The following is a 17,456-nucleotide window of genomic DNA, read 5'->3' as shown; positions in this document are numbered from 1 at the left end:
ATGCTGCGGGGCTGCTCCGGACAGCCTGCGCTGTGGTCATGCTTGGCTCTGGGCTCCTTCTCCCTTGTGGAGCACTCACGCTGCTGCTCCCTGCCAATGTTGTAGCAGTGCCTTGACTACCTTTCACCATTTCTCTTTTGCAGGCTGCCTGAACTGGAGGACTCAATCCTCATCACAGTGGACATGTCATTAATTGTGTTTTAGTGATCTCCTTTGACCTTGGTTTTTTAAGGTAGTTGTATACAAAACACCTTAGAACACTCCTGGAATTATAGGAAAGACATAAATCTGCTAAAGTGATAAAAGAAAAACTGTTTACTAACCACGCGTAAAGAAACCATTACTAACATCAAACTTCTAGCAGGCATTACTCGTTATATTGATATGCTTTGCAATATGCAATGCCGATAATAAAAATCTGGCTGATGAAAGAATGGATGAACTACGAAGGGAAACATAAAACACAGACTTAAATAGAGGTGGTTGGGCAGACAAATGCATTTAATGACCTGAACATCAGTTTTCAGCAATTGCATCTTAACAGCTCAATTTAGATTGAGCTCTCCAAATACACACTCAATGCTTTTCTGTGCGTGTTCCTTAGTTGATGATCCATGAACAGCATTAGACAAAATATCTTGCGCAAAATGAGCTCGAAGTGATCCAGGGGAGGTCTCTTTAGCCACTTCTGGATCGACTGGACCCATTAGATGCCTCCACTCTTCCACAGCATTTTCCTTTGTTAAGACCATTATCACCGATGGGCCCCTGTAAAATCAGTGTAAGGAAACTTTTACACTATTCTAAGATGCAGGCTTAGCTTTGACTTCAGAAGTACCTTGAAGGGTTATGATAAGCATTATTGTACCTGAATTTTGTTAAACTGTTTAAAGTTTGTTTCTGAGTGTTTTAAGACAATATCTTGGATTTGACAGCAAAAACTCTTCTGATGAGCAGCTGTTTGGATTTGTACTCTTTGTCTTCCTTTTAAAAGGAGAGCTCTCCATACCAGCAGCCACTAAACTTGACAGAAAGAGTGTCAGAGTGTCAAGTCCTCAGCCCACTTTGGGTTGGCATTGTAAATGTGAAGTTTGATGTGTACTTGCATACCTCAAGAGTGTATAACGAGACACTTACTCAGTCATACAGGACAATAAGTCTTCAAAAAAGGGTTTTCCTTTGTGATCCTTATAAAACTGCTCAGCCATCTCACGAGTTAAAGATTCTTCTTTAATCTTTGAGATGGTAAATCCAGCATCTTTCACTTTTTGCAGGATGTCATCTGGGAGGATAACAAGCAAACTCAAGTCTTGATTGAAATGCTTTAGATGAAAAAGTCATTTTAAAGCTTAGATGCTGAAAACTCCCCAAACTAAACCTTCAGAAAATACTAGATGCTTTTTTAAAAAACCAAAATCACCAAAGCTATTCAAATTCTCCTTACAATGTCTATCAATCATGGGCAATATGACAAACACTTCAACAGTCCTCTCAAATGTTCAGAAACCATTGTCACTGCACTAATGCAGGTGACAAACCCACACTATTATAAACCATACCAGTAGCATTCACTATTGTTTCTCACGTTGGACAGAACAGGGACTGTAGTTGTAATGCTCTGTCACACACCAGCTGGCCTGCTAAAACCAATCTGAGTTGTTACAAGAGGGGAAGAAAGACTCACAAAAGCCAATAACAAATTAACATTCGAAAGACCACTGGAATTTGTTCTGACAGACAAGAACACCAGGAAGAGGCTTTGGATGCAGGGTTTAAAATAAGTGGCAGCAAAACCTTTAAGGTGTTCTTCTTGCTTTGACCTTTCCTACTCCTTCCCTTTGTCTAATGGCAAGTTAAAACAGGGATGGGAATGCATCTAATAGAGCAGTGACCCCTTTTGAGCAACAGGGATTCCTGTCTGAAATGAGTAACATGAATTTGTAAAGCCTCTCTCCTTTGATGTAGAAGGATGCTGGGCAGCTAGTTTGCACACGTCTGGCTTTTAAACAGTTTAACTTAGCTAAGAACTCTCTCACTTCAGTTCACCACCACCCTCATGAAAAAAGGGCTGTAGGGAGCTTAAGCAAAGGGAATATCACATTTGAGGCCTCACTGTGAATTACGCAAGCCCTGTAAAAACATTCCTCTGCATGGAAAAAATATTCCAGGGAATAAAAAGAACACATCTGACATGAATTACTGCTAATATTTTGTAGAAATTACATCAGTAGACATAGCCCATCCTTTCTAGATAGCTTACCTTTATGCTTTGCAGCAGCAGCAGGTTTGATTAATGCCAAAGTGTGCTCCTGTGGGAAGAAGAATTCCAATTCCTTCTGAGCATCATCAGGTGTGGAACTACCATGCAGCTGAGCAATAGGTACGTTGCTGACTGCATACCGTGCACGTAAACTAAGAATCGATCATTAAAAGAGTAAAGTTACTTAAAGGAATAACCATTTTGAGCTTTAACTATTTGCGTAGCCTTAACCCAGTGAATATAAATGAATGTAGTGGTGAGATAAGTGCTTGATGATCTCTTTGTAGGGACAACCTTCATTACCTACAAAAAGAACAAGCTTTTAAATTAACCACCTGCTATATCAACACCGCCCCTCCCAACTCTCATCTTGTTATATTTGCAAGGTGATAGCAGCTCTTTCCTGATGAAACAGCCCTTCTGCCAACAGCAGGTAAGATGATGCAATAGTAATTTCTTAGAGAGATTTGCCAATAGCAGGTAAAACTAGGATGTCCATTTATAAAGTGTGTATGAGAAACTTAGTCGCAAGTAAAAATTCTGCTGATGCAAGGTTTTCGTTAAGCTGGGAAAATAGGCATCTGTTCTAAAAAATAATGGTGCTATTTCAAGGGGGAAAAAAAGCAATAATAACAAGGTATTACCAATTTTTTTTCTCTGATTCATAGAATCATAGAATGGTTTGGGTGAGAGAGGACTTTAAGATCATCTTGCTCCAACCCCCCTGCCAGGGCAGGGGCAGGGAAGCCTCCCTCTAGATTCAATAGATCTCCTTTCAGTTCAATACCCTTTTAATGATGTTTAGCAGCCATTATTGCTCAGAAAATGCCATAGTTCCTATGCATAATACAACAGTTCTTCCAAGCTTCACAAACTGCAGAAATACATGTTAGCTCCCAGATGATGGCACTATAGTTACACCAGTTGGAATAGGAGATTCATTGAGATGAGGAATGTGGTAGTGAATAGTACGCTGTGAACGATGGCTTACTATTGTAAGTATTACCTGTCTGGATTTTCCTTCATAGCCTGCTCAACAGACTTTGGGCCTAATAAATCTCTCCAGCGTGCTACAGCGTTTTCTCGTGTTAGAGCAAGTACCAGAGTTGGACCACTATGAGAGGGGAAAACTTGCATTAAAAATAAAACTGAACTCTCTGTAACTTGTGCAAGTCATTTGAGTACATCTAGAGCAGGTTAGGAAAACAAACCTGGTACTGGAGGATTTTAAACCCAATCTCTGTTTAACCAGTTACAGCCTGATAAAACCTTATGGGGCTTAAACATAAATCTGAACTTCAAAATGACTGAATGCTACTACAGCAGCAGGAATGTTCTAGAGTTGGCCTGCGTCTTTACTATTAGCCACTAAAATGCTGATCAGCTCCTAAGTTATCAGCTATACCCCAAATTCCTATGAAGGCAATATCCAAACATAATGTATTTTTCCTCCTCAGTCCACCACACAGCCTGGATAAAGACTTCTTGCAGGGCAGAACTCAGTGGATTTCACCCAGATCAATGGACTTGGCTGCTGCCTTCAACTTCCTACATACAGATATGTGGAGTAGCTTGTAGTGTTCTAGAACCTCATGTATTCAGAACCATAGAATGGTTTGGATTGGCAGGGACCTTAAAGACCATCTAATTCCAACCCCCTTGCCATGAGCAGAGATGAGAGTACAAGATCACCCTTAGTAAAATATACATATATAAATTAAACTTTGGCCCAGGCTTTCCACAATTAAACCTATTTCTACTAATATCTCCCCTCAAGCATATATATCCACTCTACTTGGGAATTATCTCATTATCTGCAGTTGTTTGATCCTGTTTTGCATTTAACTAAACTCTCAGATACATTGGCGTCTTATGTATTGTGTATTATTGAGGCTAATTATTCATTGTGAAAATGCCAGTCTTATTTATAGATCCACATTCTCATTTTTCAAAGTACCTGGTCATTTGCTCTAGAAGGACTGGGAAGTAGTCTTGATCTACATGCTCTTTGTAAAATTCATGTATTTGTTCTTCAGTTAGGGTGATTTCTTTCTGCATTGCTATTTTGAAGCCATCATCCTTTATTCTTTGCAGGATTGACTCTGTTTAGTATATTGAAATGATGCAAAATTGCCATTCATTCATTAATTTGCACAGCTTCTGTGTATAGGTTATTTCAGGGACAGAGATTCTCAAGTTAGGGATAGAAATGCTATCTAGCATCTAGGAAGAAATGCAAATACATGCCTGAGAAGAAAAGCAAACTTGCTTGGATGGAGTTTTATGCTAATGGAGTAGATTTCCTGATTTAATATTGTCTGTATAGACCTGCCCTTGTGCAGCACTGCACACTCCAGTTATGCAGCACAGAGCACCCGGGTTCAGATCCTTTTCAGCATGCCATTGATCAACCTTGGACCTGGCATTCAGGAATAATATCAGCTACTTTATGATGGTGGGAATTATGATCCCCTATACTACACTTTGCAAACGCTAGCTTCTCTGAGGGGTCTTTTAGAAACATTCCATCCAAATATACAATCTAAACGTGTTCTTGAAAAATCAACCTGGGGAACAAAGCAGCATTGATGTGTACATTCTCAATACAGCAAAAACATTAACCATGTCACTTTGTTCCTGACAAAGATCACTGTAGAGACAACAGAACCTAAGAACGTGTCATTAATAGAGTTGGGATTTTCCATATTCAAAATGTGAGGGCTTTTATATACCCTAGATAGAGAATGCAGCGATTAACTCTTACCTCTCCTTTCCTTAAGGAGACATGGTCTAATTAAGGCCAATGTTTTTTCCATTCTTTGTTCTGTCTTGTGGGCATCAAAATTTGGGAAAAAGAAGGCAAGTTGTCTGCTGGCATTTTCTATGCTGTCTTCCATATCGCATACATTTAGTAGAGCCCCAGTTTCCACAGTTTCTTCTCCCCTAATGACATGCAAAATAACACAGTATTTAAGTCACTGCATACATTGTGTTAACAGTTGACTTCATGAAGATGTTCTTTCTTCAAGTTTAGTGAACCAGAAGAATCGAATCCCAAACTAAGTTTCCATTAAAATCAGATTCATGACTGAAGTAATGTTTCTGAGAGGGGAATTATTCATCTTCTCAAAATTGCCTTTGCTACGAGAGAGAAATCTCAGCCATGCAGGTTTTCTAGTTCCCCTCTAGATTATTCAAAATAGTCTCTCTGCTTCACTAGACAGAATTACATCTGACAAGTGTACAGTGATGATGAATGATCAGTAAAAGAATTGTTCTTAATTCATATGCAACGTGATCATGAAACCGATAGCACTACAGATTTGTCTTTAACAGAGATACTTCTTATTGCTACTTGCCTGCATTTAGCTATGCAAATACAGTCACTCTTCACCAACTACAGAAAATGCAGTATTTCCCAGCTGTGGGAGTCTGTGCAGGAAGGGATACAGCCGGCACCAGCAGGGATATCAATAATGGCGACAAGTCCTTGCTTTGAACATAGGATCTAAGTCCATGCTGCTTTAAGCACATCTCTTGTCTAGATGTAAAACTTGATCTACTCTTTGAATTTTGCCAGCACTCTGTTGTCTGATGCCATGGGTACCAGTGTACCACTATCATCCGCTTTAAAACTCTCAATGCATACTTGGCATAGGAGAAAACCGGACATTTCAAGATACCGTATTTGTGAACAGTTCATCCATACAATGTTTTTATGCATCTTGAAGGTGGGGGAACACAACCCAAACACCTTGCCCCTTGTTTGCCAGCTTTTACAGGGTGGTCCTAAGGAGCACAGCATGCTTCAGGCGTCCCCTACTCCCCCTTGAACATCTGTAAGAATGTGTCTTGGTTTATGGTGTGCTATGGATACTGTAACTGAATCACATCTGCAAGTTTCTACTGGTAGTTACCTCTCTTGCTTCTCAGCCTCATCAACACCTTTACTCGTCTCATCTAGCTCATTCCAGTGAGGAATAGCATCAGTTGGGTTTTTTTTAGTGACGATCAAAATGTGGCATGGTCCACTTTGCATGAATTGAAGGAAATCTTCAAAATCAGGCTAAAAAACAGTATTTTTTCTCTATGAATTGCAGCAACGTTGAGTTTATCATCAGAAATGAACAACCATCCTTTCTTCTCATTCCTGTTCTAAAATGGCACTCACATACATTACTCAAACCCCTGTTAAACTGGGACGGTTTTGATCAGTCATTTAAGCGAACATTATAAAATACTTAAACTTAATTGAGATAAAGGAAGTCATAGAACTAAATTAAGTAGCACATGTTCTACCAGGTTAATATGCAAATGACAAGAATGAAGAAAATTAGTTAGAAACTCAATGCGATCCAATGCTCTGCTCACAGTAATTCATGCAGTGTGCCATAACAAACTGCAACACAGTTCTATGCATAATTACTGCAACTAAAACCCATGTAGCTGGGTGCAAATAGAGAACATTGAGATATTTGCAGGACATTTGTAGGCTTTTCCTTCATTCTCTTTGCTATTTTCTTTTCATTCCTTTGGTTTCAAACTTCAGTGCTATAAATGTACATTTTCATCAGAAAATGATTTTTGTAGCTGTTGTGAGTTTTTAATCTTTCTTGCCTTGCATGTCACCTTATCCTTCAATATTTAAAACTTCCTCAAATATCTTCTCTGCTTTTTAATATTTGAATACATCTTTTCTTTATTAGTCAGCCCCATCTGATTGTGTATGCTACCTTTTCCCTGTAATAATATGAAGATTAAATACTCACATGTATGCTTGCCATTTATTGCTTTTCTCTTTCAATCTTTGTACCTATGCACACATTTAACCCATTTCGCAAGAGGAACAAACTCATAAGAGGTACAATGTATTCAAGTACAAAACCATTTAGTGAAATGCATCAAAGGAGTGTCTCCACTTCTGCGGCTTCAAGAGTACACTTGCTTGTATTAGAAGAAATAGATGTGGCTGTTAGATTTGGCTGACCTTGGTCACCCTGCTTTATCACTGAAAAGAAACAATTTCTGCTTCCAATTGTATCTGAAGGTCTTTTGCCATGAGTCTCCATTCTGCTACAACAGGCAGCCTCTGGACCTTCAGCAAGCTTGCAGGGTATTAAATCAGGGATGATTTTGCCCACTGAACACAAAGGCATCTGTATTGTATAGAATCATAGGATGGCTTGGATTGGAAAGGACCTTAAGATCATCCTGTTCCAACCCCCCGCCGTGGGCAGGGATGCCTCACACTTGACCATGGCACCCAAGGCTCTGTGCAAACTGGCCTTGCACACTGTCAGGGATGGAGCATTTATCACTTCTCTGGGCACCCTGTTCCTATTGTCACTTTAACATAATTATTTTTCAGCTTAAAATTACACTTAAAGAATGGCAAATAATTGGGTTCTCAATGCGCGTAGGGACCTCTGGACTGCTTCTGCTAGTTCATAGTAGTTTTATTCTCCCTGTCCTAATGTTGGCTAGGATCTGCTGTGGTGTAGCAGTGCTGCCATATACTGAGCACTGCATGCTTTTTCTCTGTCTTAGTTCCTCTCACACCTCTCTTTACACCTAACTAATGTCAAATTTGGCTGCTGTTCCTAAGAAGATGACATTTTTACCTCCCTTTCACAACTGTGTCTGTCTAAACTAGAGTCCTAGCTGCTCACAATTCCTTACAAGCCCTCCCTGTTACTTCCTTTCTAAACTGTAGTGCAGGAATCTGGTGAATACTATCAGGTTTCTTTTTCCCCCTTAGTTTCAGTAGGAACCACCTTGTCTCATTGTCCTAACGTAGGATAGGGCCAGAAAAATGAACGTCACTGGAGATGCTTTCTCTTCCTGCTTGTTCACTTGCTTATTTCCAGTCCTACCCTGTGATAAACACTATAAAGAAGAAAAAATGTCAAATATACTATTTTATGGCTGGAAGAGTACGTGTCAAACAGATACCCCTGTCATAAAGACAACACTGGACTTTGGGTTTGTGCTGCATTTCATACCTAACACCCTATGTTTAGGGCCATGGCTAAGGGTCAGACACATTCTGATAACAGAAAGAACTGGAAATTCTCTTGGTATTTAATTGCAGTTCAATTTAATTGAGTTGGAATGTTAGAATGCTATCAAGCCATATCTGTATGAGTCAGTAAGAGAGAATATCTCCTTTTTTTTCTATGTACTAAATCTACATTAATTCAGTTCCTCAGTGTACCAAAACCAAGGCAGAGATTTACAAACACATGTAGCTAAAATGATATGTTTTACCTGTTCCTTTTGTTTAGGTTTTTAGTTTGTTTTTACCTCTTTCGCTTTACAGGCATAGAACACTCTGATTTGCTCTTCAGTTAGCATTTTCTCCTCTTCTGCTTTGATGCTAAATCCTGCGTTTGTAATCTGCAATTATTTAGTTATTACTCAGTGGCATTTGAAAATGTATATACACAAAATCTTATGTTATCGTAACGCTAAAGATTGACTGATTTTGGAAGCTATCTTAAGTATAAAATTCTCTGACCTGTTCCAAATAATTGCTACCTTTGCTTAAGCTGAAGTTCCAGCTTTTTAAAGCACTTCACTAATTTCAGGATTACAATGCCCCCTAAGCTAATGGTTGTGAACCATGCAGTGCAGTTCAATTTATGCAGTCATTCATATGTCAATAATATCTTTTATTTAACATTAAATAAACTCATTTTAGCTGTTGTGGTTAACATGCCACCACTTCTAAAAATGTTATTATAACCTCTATAATAATCATAGTAGTCATGTACATGTGTACCTATCAACAGCTGTATTAGGCTGAAGTACTTGGCTTCAGGAAAAAGAGATAACCATAAAATGGATTATATTTTTGTTTATCTATTTTACGGTACATCACTGCACTAAATTCAAGTATGTGTAAGAGATGCAATCCTACGTGTCCTATGTGAAAATTCATAGTCCACTTGTAGTTTACCATACACTGATATTTAAACAACAAAGGCGCTACCCAACCCCAGTGCCGATCACATGCCCATATCAATCTGCTTACCAACATGCTGCTCTTTAAAAGCCCTTATGATGCTGCTGAGTGTGGAAAAATCGTGAGTACACACCTCATTAGGCAGGGCAAAGGCAGAGCCAACTGGCAGCTGCTCAGCTCCAGCTAAATTGTTTTCAAGCACTGCCTGCTTTTGGTTTTGCCTTTTCTCGAGCTTCATTCCTTTCTGGCCAAGGCAGAGCAATTGCAGAAACAACCTATACAGCACTGGTCATCGTTCCTGCAGAAGTCACTGGTATTTGTCTTGATATCAAGTCTTAGGAGGCATTTTTTGGTAGCAGAGTAAGAAATTCTTGTAACTGAAATGAGCATTACTATAGCATTGTATTGTGGAAGGCAAAACATTCTTTCTTTCACTGTGTGATGGCTTCAACAAATACTGAACCATTGGATGCACCCTTGCATACTTGCTGGATCCACATTCTTCACGTCAGGAGCAAATACTGCACTAGTGACAAATATTAGTGTACACTTACTAGTTACTAGTGTAACTAATATTAGTGCACAAGAACTAGCTTCACCATCCTCATGCTTTTGTGTGTTGTCATATGTGTCTGCACACAAACTCGTTTCCATAAAGAACTGGTTAGCTGTCTTATGTGTGCCTACAGGCCTTCAAAACACTGTGTGAAGAATTAACTTCACCACCACAGTCTGTAGTTCTCATTTCTGTTGCAACATGAGCAAAAAAAAAGACACTTTTCTGTATGTAGATTTCATGTGCTAATGGTTAGCACAATATGCATCAGACCTCATCTACTGACATAAAATATTAAAGCAGTAGTATCAGTCTGAACACCGTATTATTTCAGGTCAAAATTATCATGCTGATATCATCCTTAACAGAGAAACATTAATAGATCTTGTTCTAAAGCCCAGGCATGAATTAGGATCCTCTTCATCTTGCACCTTGCTACTATGTCTCTTAACCAAGTAGCATGAATGAATCTTACCAAATTGTCTTTACCTGGCTTTTAATTTCTTCTACACGTCCCTCCGAGACATCGTCAGGTTTTATAATACCAAGAGAATATTTGACTACTTTTTCTGGAAAAGGGAAAGAATGATGTGTCAATGGATACATTTACCAAAATAAACACAGAACTACATTCACCGTTACTTCCAAGTGGGTTTCTCTAAATAGTTTTCCATTTTAATATTGAGGTGGCCAAACAGTGGTTCCAAAAAATAAGTGACTCCAGCACTTAAAGCAAGTCTTAGCGAGCAGGGCTGTCCTTGGCTATCTCTGGAATCCACATTGCTGACAAAGCACTGGTGTTCTGGGTAATATGGTGGAGAAATGGTTCATGTGTGGCTACGTGTGATGGGAAAACTGCAGCTTAAGATGGATGCTTTGTCTAGGGAGCTCTGTATGTACAGGACTAGAAATGCGAAAGGAATGAGTATTACTAAGGAAAATTCACCAAGTGAAAATCTGCATGAATATTAGAGATTTCCAGCAAAATGTGCATTTCTTGTCATAGTAGATGTTTGTTCTCTGTTAGCACTGTGGATGCCGAGGTAATTTGCAATAAATAACTATTGAAGTAACACATGCTTGCTAACACCATGTAATGTTTAAAACAAGAGGTGTAGACATGGTGTTACAACATCCATAGCACAGAGATCCCAGCAAAATGACAGAAATTGGCCAGAAAAGAGTACAAACGACATTGCCTTTGCAGGATCAGAGGTTTGCAGTTAAGCATTAGAATGTAATTCAATCACTGTAGGAGAACTTTATGGTAGCTCTAACAGAAACACCAGACTACTAGTCATTTCCAATACTAGAGAACACTCATAGTCACCTGCATATGGTAAGTAGAATATTACAATGAAATGTTACTGTATTATGGCTTCTGAGGGATTCCTTACCCTGAAGCTGAACCCAAACTCAAATGTCTGTTCCCTGATTTGGTCACACATTTAGGTGCTGTGGATGAGTGTGAAGTCTGGATATAATTGCTATATGACTTGTAATACTGTACTACTAAGTCTCAGAGGGTCTATGAGGAAAAAAAACAGGCTAAAGCTGAGGTCAGGAATACGTCACTTGAACCAAACAATAAAGGCAGGAAGAGGAAGGAGAAGGGACATGACTTAATCCTTGACTATGATCTACCGCCTTCTCACAGGAAAAAGAAGGCGAGATCAAAAAGAAGAGGATGATGGAGGAGTTTATTCCATCTCAGTGCTGATGAGTGGCATTCTGTGCGCATGAAGCAGTAGGAACATTCAGTAGCCACAGATAACAATGAGAACAGAAAAGGTGTAGGTCCCAGCTCATGAATAGCCTCAGATAAATGGTAGCTATGAGACCCACAAACAGGATGGTGCTTATTTTCAATCCTTTTGGAATCTTATCCTACTATCATGGGTTTGTGCTCTAATGTAAACCTGTCCTTTAGCTCTTTAATGTGATGAAACACCCAAAAATAATCTGAGATACAAGCATGCCATGCCTTCACGGATTAACTCTCCCAGTCCTCTCAGGTTGTCCCCATCTTGGTATTCCTGTAAAGCACCCAAGGGTTAACAAACCCCACCTGAATAAAAGTGCAAAGATAACACAGCGGCAGTCTAGAAGTGACTTTGAGGCACTGGTTTTACACAGGAGTATTGCCTGCACACAGCACTGCTGCTATGTCTGAAGTGCTGAAGGTTCACAAAGCAGGGGTGAAAATACTGATGTTGACAGTCTGATATCTTAATTCCTTACAGGAAAAAGCATCCCATCAGTCTGATACTCTCAACCACAGCCTCTCATATTACTAACTCAAAGGAGCCTAGTAGTGCTTGACATCCCCAATTCTTAATCAAATAACTAAAGAGATATTTGTTCTTTTTCTTCCTGCTAACATTTCTAAGAAATCAAATAGATTTACCCTGAGGTGCGGCCTCCTCAACAGGCTCTTCTGGTGGTTTCTCTTCATGCAAAACAAGTTCTTCTACCTAAGGCGATTGCCAGTAGAGTAAAAGTACATCACCAGTGTGAAGCTGAAGCCACCAAGCACAGCTGTCAGGTCTTCACAACAATTTTACCTTAGCGTTAGAACATATCTGCTGCCTTGGAAAGTGAGAAAGTCTAAGAAAGGTCTTTGGGCAACCTGATGTTCCTTAACTGAGCTCCAGTGTTAAAAGTTTCCTCTACTGAAAGTGGAGTTCTTTCATCTCCATTTGTACTTAAAATCAAGCAATGAGCCGCAACTGCTCCCCCTGTCTTTGTTTCATCTGATGAACTAAGTTAAGTAACAAAATAGTCCTGGGAGAATAAAAGATGACTGAAAGCCTTCATGCACCAATGACGTTGTCCATCTCTTCATTTCTTACATTAATAGGCTAATCTGTAAATTTCTGAAGCTTTTACAAAGTGCTATTTAATGGAAATCCCTAAAAAAACCAAACCAAACCACCCTCACATCTATCACTTTACTGTTAATATAAATACAAACGATTAAACATTACCAAACCCTCTATTATAGGAATTAAAAGAAAACATGCAAGCGCAATAAAACCTCATTTATTTAAGTATCTGGTTTGTGAGTACCGTGGTGCGCTCCTTCTGTCCCGATGCAATTGCCCTCTCTTCTAGCACTAGCTCTGTTATTTTCTTATTTAGAAGAGGAGCATTTACACCTTTCACTATTGAGATAATTTTGCCATTCTGTAAAAGAGAAAAGAACATTCTCAGTGAGTTCTCGTTGCTCTCATTACACATTTACTTGAATTCTGAAATATGCTTTATCTCGCTTATTTTTCCAGCAGCAGGACCGCTTTCTATGCCCACTGAAGTGAATACTAAAGCTACTACTGCCTCTGTTAGTTCAGAATGAAACTTTCTTGCTTCTGCTTCCTCCCTTCCTTCTCTACCTCATTTTTCATGTTTATTTCTAGGCTCACCATTTGTAATATAGTCAGATGTAAATGCAAAAATATGGGATTTACTGGCTCTTTATTTCCATAACATAGAGTTTTCTATCTTTTTGTTTGCATTGCGTGTCAATGAGTGCTCTGCCACATTCAGGAGATAGTGAAGGGAACTCCTGGTAGTGAAAGATGCTGCTAACTTTGTTTGGAAGCATTCAGATTCAAATCTGGAAGTGTCCTGAGGGTATCATTGTTCTCAGATCCTGGATTCAAAACTTAGCACCTTCAAGTCAAAAAAACCATTGCCTCCTAAGGGAGCAGCGTTCTACAGTGGAATTCTAAGAGAAGAGGCTTTTTCTATCCATTGCTGAGGGACAAAAAATGTGTGATTGTTCCAATTGCCCACGTGTGAAAATCGCAGTTTTAGCTGTTTATCTGAAATCTCTCAAAGTGTGAGGAAACGGAACTGCTTTTTCCCTGGGTTAAAGCACGCAGAAATAATCATTTCAGTGCAGCCAATTTATGTGAGACAACCCTGGAAAACTTACATAGATTTCTTACTAAGAAACCACCCCAACTGTGGCTACCCAAAATCTCCTGTGGCTGCACGTGCAGCAGCCACAGCACAAATGTGCTCAGGAACCACGGATCAGGCATGAAAACCAACCTCAAGTAAACACATCTGATGGCATACGTACCGGGTTACACGCTGTAAAATGTAAAGATACGGGTTCTACAGCTTCCCGTTTCTTTTTAATCGACTGAAAAATTAAGGCAGAATTAGGCAGCACATGGAGAGAAACTGCTGAGATGTACTTACAACACAGAACAGAAACACAGGTTCACATTTGTTCCTGAACGACTGCAGAGCCAGAATGTTGTCAGCCTCTGCCTGAAATCGGATTAAAAAGCTTATTTACTTGTATGTGCATATATATATATATAATCATAGAATAGTTAGGGTTGGAAAGGACCTTAAGATCATCTAGTTCCATATATATATATATGCCTGCATAGATTTATAAAATCTGGCTTTTGAATGTTTTTGCAATCTTATCAAGAAATATATTGTAGGATATCAGCTCCCTTTCTGTTATAGCTCCTTCCACATTTATTGCCATTTCCAGTTTATCCCTAACCAAAGTCTTGTGAGGAGATATGCAGAAGAAGATGCAACCAGGCCAAACTTGTGATGACCTGGTACAAGGACAGTAAAATGAAAGCTCTGTGTGTGCAGACAGGTAAAAAGATCTATTTAAAACAAAAGGTAAAGAAGTTCCCCACAGAACTGCCACCCTTACCACGGCAAAATGCAGCACATCGTCTTCACTGAACTCACTCTTCAGCTTCCTGAATAAACTCAGCACAGCTTTGCAAGGACCGCACCAGGCTTGATACACATCTATTACTGAAATGGAATAGTTTGGGATTACAAAACAGCCGCCTTGTGGAGCTTATCGAATGGAACGTATCTGTGAGTGTGTTGGAGCACACACACGCATGCGGGGAAGTGTTCACACGCAGCTTTTAGTTCTCTTAGTCACTGTATGCACCGCAGATACAGCAATGTGCTCAGTGAATACATCAGTTTCCTCTTTCGTTTCAATTATGTTTGACACCAACAACCTACTTCATAATACTGTTTGAGATGCTTCATTCAGACCACCCCTTTTCTCTCGTATTCCTTTTTCTTTTAATTGTTCTTTTTATTTCCACACCGTTGGCTTTCAATCTTATTCATATCTATTTCAATTATATTTGTTCTACAGGATTTTCACCTCCCTGAGCCCGTGCAGATCATGTTCTTCCCATCGCTACTCTTGTGTAGCTATGATCCCATTACAGATTTGTTCTCTCTGCCTAAATACAACTCCCTACCATACAGAACACCACATTGCAAAGGTATTTTCTAATCGTCAGCATGTAACAGCAGATAAAATAATGGATATGACTTGTGACAAATATTTATTCATCATAGAGGACTGTATGTTAATAAACACAATTTATACATTTATAACTATATTAATATAACCTTTCTTTAGAAGATAATATGGTACTAGTCTAGATTTATGACCACTATCTATTAAAGATGACAGGATACATAAGTATGAAAACCTGTACATGCCTTCAGGAGAGATTGAACAGCAAATAGTGACAGTACCTATTACACCTTTCATCAGCAACATTTCACCCCACTGGTTTTCATCGGTTATTTGCATCTGAAATAAAATGAATTGACATTTTAACATCCTTGAAAGAGAGAGAAAAAATGTCATTTGATCTCTAGAATTGTTCAAGCAAATAGAATCTATACCTGGAGCTGGGTTTCTTTCTTCTTGCCTGCCATTTCCCTGTGGTTGTAGGAAATGCATCAAAATACAAAGCACATTTAGCAGGTTTTTAAAAGAACTTGTTTTTATCGTTTTCAACACAGCACTGCCTTCTGATTCCCTTACAAATGAGCTCAGCTGAAGCCCCTACAGCAATGGCAGTTTATACCCCACTTTGGCGGCCTATGAGGCAATATACAGCTGATTCTCAAAGCCCACGTAGCACAGGAAACACAACAAAATTGAGTTTCTTAACCTATTGGGGTCCTCAAAAACTCCGTTGGCCTCAGCAGTCTCTCAGGGTTATCACTACTCGGCTCCGAAGGGCCCCAGGGCCCTTGGGTGGGATGACAACTGCTGTAACAACGGACCACCCCCTCCCCACCCTGGAGTTCTGTGAAACCGGATGAAATACGGAATGGATGGAAAACCCTGAGGCCCCGCACACTTCAGCTCGCACAAAGATGCACACCTTCATGTGTCCACAAGGACATGCAGAGACTCGCATCCTTCCGCAGGCACCTGAACACGCACCTCCGTTATAGAGGGACAGGTTCACCATGAGTGTGCCTGGGTGTGCACGAATGCGCATGCACACCCCTTTGTGCAGGCCCACACACAGGAACACGGGTCATGATCTTGAAAGCCCCTTCCAACCCCAGCCATTCTGCGGTGCCAAGTGAACGCAGCCACGCTCCAGCTCAGGCTCCCCATCACCAGGATGCCCAGCTGCTCATGCACCCTCCACCACAAGCACACCATCACACGACAGCCCTGGGGCTGCTCACCCACAAGATGGGCACTTGTCCTGCCCTGGTCCTTGCCCCTGCCCTGGGCCAGCGGTTAGGCTTGGGTGTACCCCACAACCGCCCACCACTAACGGCTCTAACCACCTCCCGAGGGCCATCGCCCTGCCCCAGCCCCTCCTGATGCTCCACCTCTGAGGGTTGCTTTTCCTCCATCTCCCTTTTTCTCCAGCCTGGGACTGACACTGCATGGGGAGCTGAGAGGGGAGCAGGGATTCAGGGAAGCAGCACCATTTCCTGCGCTGTGGCTCCTCTGTTTCTGTCCCCACCGCAGGCGGAATCCAACCTTAGCTTTTGAATTGTGGGAAAATGAATCTTGGAACCTCACCAGCAATCCAGCCTCACTTGCAAACTGTGAGTGAAGGGGTGAAGTCGTGGTGACCAAAGCGGGGTCGTGAAAGTCAGCACTCAGGCTGCCCTGTGATCAGTGCAGGCCTCTGAGCACGCTGCTTCAGAGCATCGCCTCACAGCATCAGTTCTCAGATGCCCGTGATTCTGACTCTATGAGAGGGACTTATGGGCTGTAGTGACAGGACAAGGGGTGATGGGCTCAAACTGAAACAGGGGAGACTGAGATGGGCTCTTAGGCAGAAGCTGTTCCCTGTGAGGGTGCTGAGGCGCTGGCACAGGGTGCCCAGAGAAGCTGTGGCTGCCCCATCCCTGGCAGTGCTCAAGGCCAGGTTGGACACAGGGGCTTGGAGCAAGCTGCTCCAGTGGAAGGGGTCCCTGCCCGGGGCAGGGGTTGGAGCCGGATGACCTTCAGGTCCTTTCCAGCCCAAACCATTCCATGATTCTGTGCCAGTTTGAGCCTCTCTGACCCTGCTCAACATTCACAGCAGGTAAAGGCAAAGCTCCTTTATTCAGGTAGAAAGAAGTGGTCCAGAGTAGGGTGTGGCTATTTCCATTTATACTGATAAGCTCTTAAAGGCATCCCGGCTGGTGAGCGTTTCTGTTTGGAAGTGGAAGAATGGTTGCAAATCAAACACAGGTGTCTCTGAACTGTCCTCGTTTCACATGTGCGTGTTGTTGTGCTTCATAAACCATCTGTGCTTCCAATTTACTTCTGAAGCCCTGCCCAGGTGTCGCAAGTGCCTTTATGTGTATCTATCACACTTAAAATCTGTTTCTAGTGACTTCCCTGTCACTTTCCT

The 17,456-nt window shown here is 40.8% G+C and overlaps 1 protein-coding gene and 1 long non-coding RNA gene across 2 annotated transcripts; one reads left to right on the top strand and one right to left on the bottom strand.

Annotated features, from left to right (window-relative positions):
• Nucleotides 1-426: 426 nt before the first annotated feature.
• NME8 (NME/NM23 family member 8) lies at nucleotides 427-16,658 on the bottom strand. Its single transcript, XM_065665383.1, has 16 exons — nucleotides 16,634-16,658; nucleotides 15,484-15,520; nucleotides 15,331-15,388; nucleotides 14,471-14,577; nucleotides 13,990-14,061; nucleotides 12,850-12,966; nucleotides 12,188-12,254; nucleotides 10,270-10,349; nucleotides 8,564-8,656; nucleotides 6,178-6,326; nucleotides 5,025-5,203; nucleotides 4,218-4,362; nucleotides 3,267-3,374; nucleotides 2,261-2,412; nucleotides 1,138-1,282; nucleotides 427-768 (listed from the first exon to the last, which is right to left on the bottom strand). The coding sequence occupies exons 2-16, from the start codon at nucleotides 15,514-15,516 to the stop codon at nucleotides 546-548; spliced, it is 1,728 nt and encodes a 575-aa protein (XP_065521455.1). The 5' UTR covers nucleotides 15,517-15,520; nucleotides 16,634-16,658; the 3' UTR covers nucleotides 427-545.
• On the top strand, nucleotides 1,995-3,822 carry LOC136007533 (uncharacterized). Its single transcript, XR_010609748.1, has 3 exons — nucleotides 1,995-2,380; nucleotides 2,548-2,693; nucleotides 3,718-3,822. It is a non-coding gene; the product is annotated as an uncharacterized LOC136007533 (long non-coding RNA).
• Nucleotides 16,659-17,456: the final 798 nt, after the last annotated feature.

Source organism: Lathamus discolor, chromosome 2 (assembly GCF_037157495.1).
Source record: "Lathamus discolor isolate bLatDis1 chromosome 2, bLatDis1.hap1, whole genome shotgun sequence".
Classification (NCBI taxonomy): domain Eukaryota; kingdom Metazoa; phylum Chordata; class Aves; order Psittaciformes; family Psittacidae; genus Lathamus; species Lathamus discolor.
The sequence above is the reverse complement of the archived record's forward strand: the minus strand, read 5'-3'. Positions and strand labels throughout refer to the sequence as shown.

What these genes read in the sequence shown, in the direction of transcription:
- NME8 (XM_065665383.1), bottom strand. Translation starts at nt 15,516, where the DNA reads ATGGCAGGCAAGAAGAAAGAAACCCAGCTCCAG. An exon ending in GCTGATGAAAGGTGTAATAG is followed by an intron (nt 14,578 to 15,330) that starts GTACTGTCACTA and finishes ATTCCATTTCAG; the next exon opens with TAATAGATGTGTATCAAGCC. An exon ending in ATGTGCTGCATTTTGCCGTG is followed by an intron (nt 14,062 to 14,470) that starts GTAAGGGTGGCA and finishes ATCCGATTTCAG; the next exon opens with GCAGAGGCTGACAACATTCT.